Here is a 12,927-nt window from a genome sequence, read left to right on the forward strand (position 1 = left end):
ACATAACCTTAAACTGAAGTGACGTGTCTATGATATGGACGTGTCTGTTTCGTGTATATTCTACAAAATTTGAAAGAAATAATAGAAAAAAATGGATTTTTTATACAAAATACCGTTCTTCGTTTTAGAAGTTCCGAACCTAAAGTTAAAAAAACCCGCATGGTTTCATCAACCGAGTGCAATGGTTGTTTTTTCGTTCGTGCTTCTTTCCTACTTTTTTGTTGTAGGAGGTTGATAACTTTCGTATTATTGTTCTTCAATTGTTTACATCTTTTAGAGTTTTAATTAATTTTTTAAAATATCTTCAATTTTTATTCTAGGAATTATTTATGATGTGATTCTCGAACCTCCAAGTGTTGGCTCCACTACTGACGAACATGGACATAGCCGTCCGGTAAGTTTTCGAAATTTCATTGCTTTAATTTTAATTCTTTATTAATTAGGATGACCAGATTCGAATAATCATTTTCTATTAAAAAAGATTAATTTTTTCACAAAAAAAAAACGAATTTGTAAGAAAATAGTTATCTTATAGTTATATTTATTACCAAAGAAATGAATTTTCAGCTACAATAAGGCATCTTTAAAACAAACGAATAAAAAAATGTTCAATGAAAATTAGGAATCCTTAACAAAAACTATTACTTTTCAACGAAATATATGAATTTTTTAGTGGAGAAGATAATTTTCAATCAAGAAAATTAATTTTTTTACCTAAAAAACGAATTTTTAGCAAAGTACATGAATTATTCTTTAAAGAAGATAAATTTTCATCCAATATGAATATTTTTATATTAACAAGAGATGATTTTTCAACAAAATATTTTAATTTTTAACAAAATAGTTCAGTTTTCAGAAAAAAAAAGTAATTACAAAAAAGATTAATTTTCAAAGAATATGATTATTTTCTGCCCAAAAAGATCAATTTTTTTTGACAAAATACTTGAATTTTTAACCAAAGAAATTAATTTTTAATTAAAATGAGAAATCTTTAACGAAAACTATTACTTTTCAACGAAATATATGAATTTTCCACTAAAGAAGATAAATTTTCAATCAAGAAAATTAACTTTTTACCAAAAACCTTTTTCAACAAAATACTTAAATTTTCAACAAAATTGTTAAATTTTCAACCAAAAAGATACATTTTCGAAAAATAAGATTATTTTTCTACCAAAAAAAGATGAATTTTTTAACAAAATACACGAATTATTTACTAGAAAATTTAGATTTTCAAGGAATAAGATTGTTTTCTACCAAAAAATGGGATTTTTTTAAACAAAATAGTTAAATTTTCAATGAATGAAATAGATTTTTAATTAAAATGAGGAATCATTAACAAAAACTATTATTTTTCATCAAAATATATGAATTTTCCACTAGAGAAGATAAATCTGAAATCCAGAAGATTCATTTTTTTATAAAAAAGACAAATTTTCAACAAATACATGAATTATTCTTTAAAAAAGATAAATTTCCGTACCATAAGAATATTTTTTTACCGCCAAAGATGATTTTTTTAAACAAAATACTTGAATTTTTAACCAAAGAAATGAATTTTTAACTAAAATGAGGAATCGTTAACAAAAACTATTCATTTTTAACGGAATACGTGAATTTTCCACTAATGGAGAAAAATTTTCCATCGGGAAGATTAATTTATCTACCGCAAAAAAAGATTTGTCAACAAAATTCATAAATTTTCAACAAAGTAGTTAAATTTTCAACCAAAGAAATTAATGTTAAATAAAAAAAGATGAATTATTAACAAAATACACAAATTATTGACTAAAAAATTTAAATTTTCAGCCAATAAGATTATTTTTCTACCATAAAAGATTGATTTTTTAACAAAATAGTTGAATTTTCAACCAAAGAAATTAATTTTTGACTAAAATGAGGAATCTTTAGAAAAAATTATTAATTTTCAACGATATACATGAATTTGCCACTAGAGAAGATACATTTTCAATCAAGAAGATTAATTTTTCATCTAAAAGACGAATTTTCAGCAAAGGACATGAATTATTCTTCAAAGAAGATAAATTTTAAATAATAACTATATTTTTCAACCACAAAAGATGATTTTTCAACCAAATATATGAATTTTCAATAAAATAGTACAATTTTCTACCAAAGAAATTAAGGTTGAACAAAAAAGATAAATTTTTAAAGAACAAGATTAATTTTCTACCATAAAAGATGGATTTTTTAAACAAAATTCTTGAATTTTCCACAAAAAAAAAGAATTTTTAACTAAAATGAGAATTCTTTAACAAAAACTATGAATTTTCAACGGAATACATCAATTTTCGACTAAAGAAGATAAATTTTCAATCAAGAAGATTAATTTTGGACAAAAAATACGAATTTTCAACACAGTACATGAATTATTCTTTAAAGAAGATAAATTTTCATTCAATAAGAATATTTTTCTATCGCAAAAGATGATTTTTCAACAAAATCCATGAATTTTCAACAAAATACTTAAATTTTTAACCATAGAAGTTAATGACCAAAAAAATAAATTTTCAACGAAAAAGATTATTTTTCTATAAAAAATATGATTTTTTAAATAAAATAGTCGAATTTTTAACCAAAGAAATTCGCTTTTAATTAAAATGATAATTCCTTAGCAAAAACTATTATTTTTCAACGAAAAAATATGAATTTACCACTAGAGAAGGTATATTTACAATCAAGAAGATTAATTTTTTATTTAAAAAATTAATTTTCAACAAAAAAGAAAAATTTTCAGAGAATAAGATTAATTTTCTACGAAAAAAGTTGAGTTTCTAACTAAAATGAAGAATCTTAAATAAAAAAATTAATTTCTTAACCATAAAGAATTGTAAAGAATTTGATTAAAAATACATTTTTACGCAAAAAAAATATCTAGAAAAAGTGGAATAGTTATATCTTCTGTTTAAAAATTGACTTTTTTAAGAAAAAAAACTCTTGTTTAAACAAGAAAATGAATATTACACCTCAAAATACGAATTTTCAAAGAAGATTAATTTTCTAGAAAAAAATGAATTTTACACTTAAAAAGCAAAATTTTCAACCAATAAGAATATTTTTTTACTAAAAATGATGAATTTTTAACAAAATCTTGATGGAATTTTGATAAAAATTCCTGAGGGCGCAGTCTTATTGTGACTGTTTAATTCAAGTTCAAAAAATTGATGTTTGTGGAAGTTTACTAATATTTGAAAAGAACGAAAAACATCAAATTGCCTAAAAAAATTGGAAGTTCTGAAAAGAATCTAAAATAATAAATATATTGTGTAGATTATACTATTTTGTTTATATAAAAGTGCTGACCTTGAAAACAAAAAAGACAAATTTTTTATACAAAATTCATCTGCTTTATTGAAAATTTGTTGTTTTTTTTTTTAAATTGAAAATTCCTCTTTTTTGGTATAAAATTAATCTTTATGGTTAAAAATTCATCTTTTTTGTTGAAAATTAAAATATTTGATGCAAAATTAATTTTTTAAATTAAAGATTTATCATTATAGTTGAAAATTAATTTATTTCGTTAAAAATTTTTCTATTTTGTTGAAATTTTGTTTTTGAATAATTTTTTTAATGAAAATTTAACTACTCCGTGTTTGGTTGAAAATTCAGTTATTTTGTTTAAAAATCATGTTTGATGATAAAAATTAATTTCTTAACTGTAATTCGTCTTTTTTGGAAGAGCATTAATCTTCTTGGTTCAACATTGATTCATTTATTTGGTTCAAAATAAAATTATTTTGTTAAAAATTCTTGTCTTTTTTTATTGATAATACATTTTTTTGCTTAAAAATTTAACTTTTTGGTTGAAAATTCATGTATTTCGTTCAAAATCAATAGTTTTTATTAAAGATTCCTCATTTTATTGGAACATTAATTTCTTTGGTTGAAAATTGAACTATTTTGTTAAAAATTGTACTATTTTGTTGAAAAATCAAATTTTGTGATAGAAACATATTCTTATTAGATGAAAATTTATCTTCTTTAAAGAATATCTCATGTGCTTTGTTAAAAAGTACTGGCTGCGAATGAATTTTTTTAGTTAAAAAGTCTCATATTTTTGTTAGAAAATTATTTTTCTATTTTGACAATTCGTATTTTTGGTTGAAAAATTATATTTATTAGAAAAATATTCTTATTGGATGATAATTTATCTTCTTTACAAAATAATTCATGTACTTTCTTGAAAATTCGTTTTTTGTTTTTGTAAAAACTTAATCTTCTTGATTGAAAATTTATCTTTCCTAGTGGAAAATTCTTGTATTTCGTTGAAAATTAATAGTTTTTCCTAAAGATTCCTCGTTTTAGTTGAAAATTCATTTCTTTGGTTGAAAATTCAACTATTTTGTTTAAAAAATCATATTTTTTGTTAGAAAAATAATCTTATTGGTTGAAAATTTTTATTCTTCTAGTAAATAATTCGTTTATTTTGTTGAAAACGTGTCTTTTTTTGCTAGAAAATTTATCTTGGTTGAAGAATAATTTTTTTGTTAAAGAATCTTAATTATAGTTAAAAATTAATTTCTTTGGTTAAAAATTAAAATGTATTTTGCTGAAAATGCACGGATTTATGTTGCAAATTCCTTTTTTTTTGGTATACAAATATTTTTATCTTTATCCAAAAGTGAAACTGTTTTGGTTCAGTTTTTTTTTTATGTTAATATTCTTTTTTTTTTTAGAAAATTTTACGTGAAAAATGTATCTTTTTTAGGGAAAATAATTCTTTATTGGTAAAAATTAATTTTTTATTAAAGGTACTTCATTTTAGTCAAAAACTCATCTTTTTTGGCAAAAAATTAATCTTATTCTTTGAAAATTGATATTTTTTGTTGAAAAATTATCTTTTGTTGTTACAAAGTATTCTTATTAGTTAAAATTTATCTTCTTTAAAGAATAATTCATGTACTTTGTTGAAAATTAATATTTTAAATGAAAAATTAATCGTTTTGATTGAAAATTTATCTTCACTAGTGGCAAATTCATGTATATCGTTGAAGATTAATAGTTTTTGTTAAAGACTCCTCATTTCAGTTGAAAATTCATTTCTTTGCCTGAAAATTCAACAATTTTGTTTCAAAAATCATCTTTTTGGTAGGAAAATAATCATATTGGTTAAAAATGTAAATTTTGTTAGCAAATAATTCGTGTATTTTTTTAAAAATTCGTTTTTTTTCATAGGAAATTTATCTTGGTTGAAGATTAATTATTTTGTTAAACAATCTTAATTTTAGTTAAAAATTAATTTCTTTGGTTAAAAATTAAAATGTATTTTGCTTAAAATTCATGGATTTTTTTTACAAATTTCTCTTTTTTGGTATAAAAATAGTTTTATTGGTTGAACATTTATGTCTTTGGCCCAAAAGTGAAAATGGTTCAATTTTTTTTTAATTTGCAGATTCATTACTATAGTTAAAAATTCTTTTTTTGAGGGTAAAAATTAATTTTCTTAACTGTAAATAAAACCATTCTATTATAGGTTCAAAATTTATCTGTTTTAGTGGCAAATTAATCTTTTTGGGTAGAAAATAATTCTGTATGGTTAAAAAATCAATAATAATTTTTTTTTGTTTAACATTAATTTCTTTGGTGGAAAATTTAACTATTTTGTTGAAAATTAATGGATTTTGTTGAAAAATCATCTTTTTTGGTAGAAAATTAAGCTTGTTGGATGGAAAATTGATCGATTTTAGTAAATAATTGATTAACTTTGTTGAAAATTCGTCTTTTGATAAGAAATTAATCTTCTTCGTTGAAATTTAAAATTTTGTGTTAAAGATTGCTCATTTTAGTTGAAAATTCATTTCTTTGGTTCAAATTTAATTATTTTGTTGAAAAATTCATCTTTTAAGGTTTATAAAGGGTTATAAATTATACAAATATGTTTTTCGATGCCAACAGTTTTATTCAAACAATCTGTGCAATATATTAATTATTTTAAATACATTTTAGAATCTCAAATTTTTCCAAGAAATTCAATTGTTTCCTTTCTTTTTAAATATGAGTAAAACTCCACAAACGTCAAGTTTTTGAAATTGAATTGAACTGTCAAAATCAGAATGCGCCCTAAAAAATTTTGATCAAAATTTAGGCCCACGCAATAAAAGTTACGATTTTTTTTTTCGGGCATAAAAAATCTGGAAATATCGGAAAATCAGGTCAACGATAAAAAGTCAGGACATTTCCTGATAAAACAGGACGTCTGGTTTCCCTATTTTTAATGAAAGAATCTTATTTATTGAAAAAATCGAAAATAATTTTTTTCAGGTTGCATTTATGCCCTACAGAGTAAATGGGCAATATATTATGGAAGGATTGGCATCTAGTTTTCTATTTACTCTAGGAGGTTTAGGATTTATTGTCCTGGATCAAACTCACAGTCCTTCCACCCCAAAATTAAATAGAATTCTTCTCATAAGTGTTGGATTCATTAGCATTATCGTCTCGTTCATCACATGTTGGATTTTCATGCGAATGAAGCTTCCGTAAGTTATTTTTTATTGACCAATTTCAGGACATTTTTTGGAAAAACTAAAGTTTTAATTAATTTTTAGAATTTCGAATATTAAATCAGTCGTGCCAAAACCAGTATTTATTTTTATAATAAATATCAGCAGGGTGTCTACTCACCTAGAAAATCTGAAATTTTCAGGGAATTTTGTCGAGCGTCCTTATATTTTTTCTAAGTTGTAACAGAAAAATTAAATAAGAATATGAGGCCTCTGTTTTTTATGAATTAAAAAAGTAGTTCAACCAAGTAGTTGAATTTTCAAACAAAAATCTCAACGGAAAAATTTAATGTCATCCAAAGAGGATGAATTTTCAACAAATTAGTTAAATTTTAAAGTAAAAAAGATCAATTTTAAACCAACAATAAAATAATTCAATTTTAAGTTGAAAATTAACTTTAAACCAAAACGATCGATTTTTTAAAAAAATAATTAAATTTTCGTTTAATGAATCTAGAATAAAATGAGTTTTTAACCAAATATATTAACTCTTAACGAAGTAGTTGATTTTTTTTGCCAAAAAAGATTAAAAATTTAAATAAAAAACACTTGAATTCTACAAAAAAGACGAATTTTTTAGGAAATGGTTGAGTTTTTTAACGGAATTTAAAATTCATTTTTTGTTTTTTAAAAATTCAACTACTTGGTTGAAAGTTGAAATAATTTCTTAAAAATCCATTTCATTAGTTAAAGATTTTTCTCTTTGGTTACAAATTGAACTATTTTCCAGAAAAACAAAAATTTTCTTCCGCAAATGAATTTTTCGACTGAAACATGAACTATTTCAAAATTATCTTTTTTCTTTAAAAATTTTATTAATTTGTTGGAAATTCTTCCTTTTTGATTGAATTGGACGGGTTTCATTTAAAATCTCTGATTGAAATATCAACTAATACATTTCTCGTTGAGTGAAAAATTCTACTTCTTCATTAAAAATTAATCTATTTTGATAAAAAATGCAGTTTTTTGTTTTTGAAAATTTAACTATTTTGTAGAAACTCCTTTTTTAATAAAAAAAACTATTTTTTAACTAAAAAAATAAAATATTTAATTTTTGGTAAAAAATGTATCTTTTTTAGTTGAAATTTCAACGCTGATTGGAAAAAGTTGAAAATACACCGGTTTTGCTCAAAATGAGTTGCTTTGTTGTCGTTGAAAATTATTTTTTTTATCAGAATATTTAGCTATTATAATTTTTCTAATTTAATTTTTTAGTTAAAAATATATCTTTATTGTTGACAGTTATACTATTATGTTAAATAAATATTTTTGATTTAAATCTATTTCTCTTTGATAGGAAATTAATCTTCTTGGTGGAAAATTCAAATATTTTGTTGAAAATTCGTCGTTTACAGTAGAAAATTGAACATTTGGTTTAAAATTCGTTCATCTTTTTTGATACAAAACCAATTTTTTGTTAAAAATTCAACTATTTGGTTTAGAAATAGTTCTTTTTCATAGAAAATTATTATTATTTGTTGAAAAATCGTCTTTTTCGGTAGAAGATTAATCCTCTGAGTTGAAAATTTAAGTATTTTGTTGAAAATTCGTTCTTTCTAGTAGAAATTTAAACTTTTTAGTTAAAACTTCAATTATTTGGTTTAAAATTAGCTTTTTTGTAGAAAATTATTCTTCTCGGTTAAAAATTCGCCTTTTTGTGAAGAAAATCGATTTTTTTGTCTGAAAATTAAACTATTTTGTTAAAAATTCTTCCATTTTCAGTATAAAATTAATCTTGTCGGTTGAAAATTCGTCTTTTTCGATACAATATTAATCTCCTTGGTAGAAAATTAAAATATTCTGTTTGAAAAGTCGTCCTTTCCAGTATAAAATTCATATTTTTGGTTAAAAAATCAGGTATTTTGTTTAGAATTAGTTTTGTTTAATAGAAAATTATTATTCTTGGTTGAAAACTCGTCTTTTTCGGTGGAAAATTAATCTTTTTGGTGGCAAATTCAAATATTTATTTGAAAATTCGTCCTGTACAGTAGAAAATTAATTATTTTTGTTGAAAACTGAAACTATTTGGTTTAAAATTAATTCTTTTTGTTAAAAAATTATTCTTCGAGATTGAAAACTCGTATTTTTTGGTAGAAAATCTATTTTTTGCTAAAAAGCCAACTATGAATTTTTAAAGTAGTTCTTTTCGATAGGAAATTATGCGACTAATTTAAAAATTCAACTATTTGGTTCAAATTAGTTTGTTTTTTTATAGAAAATTATTGTTTTTGGTTGAAAATTCACCTTTTTCGGTACAATATTAATCTCCTTGGTAGAAAATTAAAATATTCTGTTTGAAAAGTCGTCCTTTCCAGTATAAAATTCATATTTTTGGTTAAAAAATCAGGTATTTTGTTTAGAATTAGTTTTGTTAAATAGAAAATTATTATTCTTGGTTGAATACTCGTCTTTTTCGGTGGAAAATTAATCTTTTTGGTGGCAAATTCAAATATTTATTTGAAAATTCGTCCTGTACAGTAGAAAATTAATTATTTTTGTTGAAAACTATTTTTGCTATTTTTTGCTAAAAAGCCAACTATGAATTTTTAAAGTAGTTCTTTTCGATAGGAAATTATGCGACTAATTTAAAAATTCAACTATTTGGTTCAAATTAGTTTTTTTTTTTTTTGAAAATTATTGTTTTTGTTAAAAATTCGTCTTTTTTTATGCATTAACTATTTCAAAATTATCTTTTTTCTTTACAAATTTGATTCATTTGTTGGATATTCTTCCTTAGTGATTGAATTGGACGGGTTTTAATTTTAAATCTCTGGTTGAAATATTAACTAATACATTTTTAGTTGAGAATTCATCTTTTCGGTTGAAAATAAGACTGTTATTTGATTGAAAAATGAACTCATTTGATAAAAAGTGATTTCTTTGGCTGACAATTAAACTATTTTGGTGAAAAATAATTTTTTTATTGTTGAAAATTTAACTATTTTGTAGAAACTCCTTTTTTATTAAAAATTATTTTTTGAACTAAAAGATAAACTATTTAATTTTTAGTAAAAAATTGATCTTTTTTAGTTGGAAATTAAACTTTCATTGAAAAAAGTGTAAAATGTACCGATTTTGCTTAAAATAAGTTGTTTTTTTTAGTTGAAAATTAATTTTTTAACTGAATATTTAACTATTATAATTTTTATAATTCAATTTTTTAGTTGAAAATGTATCTTTATCGTTGAAAATTGAACTATTATGTTAAATAAATATATTTTTGTGTTTTAAAATTAATTTGTTTAAGCTGAAAATATAACTATGCAATTTTTGGTTCAAAATTTAACTATTTTGTTGAAAGTTCGTTTTTTTTTGTTGAAAATTGTTGAAAAACGATGAATTGTCAACAACAAATGTGATATTTGATGTTTTAAGCAAGAAAAGATTTTGATTTTATACAAAAAAACAAATGAACAAAAAAATAACGAATTTCCATAAAAATGGTTGAGTCCTCAATCAAAATACAATAATTGGCCACCAAAATGTTCCACCATTAACAGAAAAATAAGATTTCAACAAAACTGTTGCATTTTCATCAAAAGAGTTCAATTTTCAACCAAAAAGATGATTTTTCAACACAGAAGATTAATTTTCCACCAAAAAAGAAGAATTTTAAACGATATACATAAATTTTGAGTAACTCGTTGAATTTTTAATCAATAGGATTTATTTTCTACCAAAAAGACGATTTTTTTATCAATGGATGAGAAATAATTCAAATTTAATTCATTTCATTTTTATTTGATATCTTCTTCTTATCTAAAAACTTTTAATTTAATAGTTAATTTAATAAAATAAAAAAATTGTCAAAAAATGGAACAGGTAATTAATTTTTAATAAAAAAGAGAAATTTCTACCGAATTGTTGAATTTTCAAAGCAAAAAGACGAAGCAGTTGAATTTTTAACCTGAATAGATAAATTTTCAACGAATAATGTAGTACTTGATATTTCAACAAAAAAAAATTTTAATTTAAAAATCAAACAGTTAAGTTTCGCAAAAAAAAACGAATTTTCAACAAAATACTTGAATCCTCAACTAAAACAAATTAATTTTCAACGAAACAGATGCATTTTTAACCCAAAAAATGGAATTTCTAGCAAAAGGAATTTTTAACAAAATATATCAATTTTCAACCAAATAGTTAATTGATCTATCAAACTGTCTTTGGTAAAAATTCAACCTTTTTGTTATAAAGTTAAACTTCTTGGTTCAAAATATAACTATAGAAAATTATTCTTGTTGGTTTAAAATTCGTCTTTTTAGCAGAAAATTCGTCTTTCGTTAGAAAATTAATCTTTTTGGTTAAAAATTCAATTATTTCGTTTAAAATTATTTCTCTTGGATAGAAAAATATTCTACTTTGTTGAAAATCCATCTTCTTTGGTAAGATATGAATTTTTTGTTCAAAATTCTTCTATTTCGGTAGAAAATTATCCTTTTTGGTTAAAAATTAATCTTCTTCATAAAAAAATCAATTATTTGGTTAAAAAATTTTTTTATATAAATTTATTCTTCTTAGTCTAAAATTCGTCTTTTTGACTGAAAATTCGTCTTCCGGTAGAAAATAATTCTTCTTGGTTGAAAATTCGCTCTTTTTGGTAGAAAATTAATCTTTTTGGTTCAACATTAGTATTTTTTATAGGAACTTATTCTTCTTGGTTGAAACTTCGTCCATTTTGGTGGAAAATGATCTTTTTGGTTAAAAATTCAATTATTTGGTTTAAAATTAGTTTGTTTTATAGAAAATTATTCTGCTGAATTGAACATTCATTTTTTGGGTAGAAAATTCGTCTTTCAGCAGGAAATTATTCTTCTTGGTTGAAAATTCGTCCTTTTTGGTAGAAAATTAATGTTTTTGGTTAAAAGTTTAATTATTTGGTTTAAAATTAGCTTTTTTATAGAAAATTACTCTTCTTGGTTGAAAATTTGTCTGTTTTGGTAGAAAATTAATCTTCTTGATTAAAAGTTCAACTATTTGGTTTAAAATTACTTCTCTTTGATAGAAAGATATTCTTCTTTGTTGAAAATCCATCTTCTTTGGTAGAATATCAATTTTTTGTTGAAAATCCGTCTATTACGGTAGAAAATTATACTTCTTGGTTGAAAATGTATCCTTTTTGGTTGAAAATTAATCTTCTTGATTAAAAATTCAATTATATGGTTTTAAATTAGTACTTTTTTATATGAAATTATTCTTTTTGGTTGAAAATTCGTCTTTTGGGCCGAAAATTCGTCGTTGGGTAGAAAATAATTCTTTTTGGTTGAAAACTCATCCTTTTTGGTAGAGAATTAATCTTTTTGATTAAAAATAAATTATTTGATTTAAAATTAGTTTTCTTTGATAGAAAAATATTCTTCTTTTTTAAAAATCCATCTTCTTTGGTATAATGTCAATTTTGTTGTTGAAAATTTGTAGTTTTCGGTCAAAAATAAACCCTCTTGGTTGAAAATTTATCCTTTTTGGTTGAAAATTAGTCTTCTTGATTAAAAATTCCATTCTTTGGTTTAAAATTAATATTTTTTATGATAAATTATTCTTCTTGGCTGAAATTTTTTTCTTTTTTTGTAGAAAATTAATGATATTGTTTAAAAATTGAATTATTTGGTTTAAAATTATTTTTTTTTTTTTTGTAAAGAAAATTATTCTTCTTGGTTTGAAAATTGTTGTTTTGGTATAAAATTTGTCTTTCGGTAGAAAATAATTCTTCTTGGTTAAAAATTCGTCCTTTTTGGTAGAAAATTAATCTTTTAGGTAAAAAATTTCAAATATTTTTTTTTAAATTAGTTCTCTTTGGTAGAAAAATATTCCTCTTTGATAAAAATTCATCTTCTTTGGTCGAATATCAACTTTTTGGTTGAAAATTTCGTCGTTATCGGTGGAAATTTATTCTTCTTGGTTGAAAATTCGTCCTTTTTTGTAGAAAATTAGTCTTCTCGTTTGAAAATTCAATTATTTAGTTTAAATTTTCTTTTTTTATATAGAAAATTAATCTTCTTGGTTTAAAATTCGTCTTTTTCGCAGAAAATTCGTCTTTTGGTAGAAAATAATTTTCTTGGTAGAAAATAATTTTCTTGGTTGAAAATTCTTCCGTTCTGGTAGAAAATTAATCTTTTTGGTAAAAAATTCAACCTGTTTGTTTAAAATTAGTTCTCTTTGATAGAAAAATATTCTTTTTTGATAAAAATTCATCTTTTTTAGTAGAATATCAATTTTTTGGTTAAAAATTCGTCGTTTTCGGTAAAAAATAAATCTTCTTGGTTGAAAATTATTCGTCCTTTTTAGTAGAAAATTATTTTTCTTGGTTAAGGGCATGTGACACAGCTAAATACCTATATTACCGACCACAGTTTTTCAGTTCACTGAATGTTTTTTTGAACCTAAGAACTTTTTTTGTAAATAA

At 22.4% G+C, this 12,927-nt stretch overlaps 1 protein-coding gene across 1 annotated transcript in view; it reads left to right on the plus strand.

The window, feature by feature from the left end:
- Window positions 1–12,927, plus strand: part of LOC117174199 (oligosaccharyltransferase complex subunit ostc-B) — a 15,126-nt gene continuing 2,199 nt past the window's right edge. Inside the window, exons 1-3 of the mRNA XM_033363060.1 lie at window positions 1–230; window positions 321–394; window positions 6,283–6,500. Coding sequence (XP_033218951.1) covers window positions 92–230; window positions 321–394; window positions 6,283–6,500 — 431 coding nt within the window. The 5' untranslated portion in view covers window positions 1–91. The remainder of the gene's footprint in view (window positions 231–320; window positions 395–6,282; window positions 6,501–12,927) is intronic.

This window comes from Belonocnema kinseyi, chromosome 6, assembly GCF_010883055.1.
Source record: "Belonocnema kinseyi isolate 2016_QV_RU_SX_M_011 chromosome 6, B_treatae_v1, whole genome shotgun sequence".
Taxonomy (NCBI): domain Eukaryota; kingdom Metazoa; phylum Arthropoda; class Insecta; order Hymenoptera; family Cynipidae; genus Belonocnema; species Belonocnema kinseyi.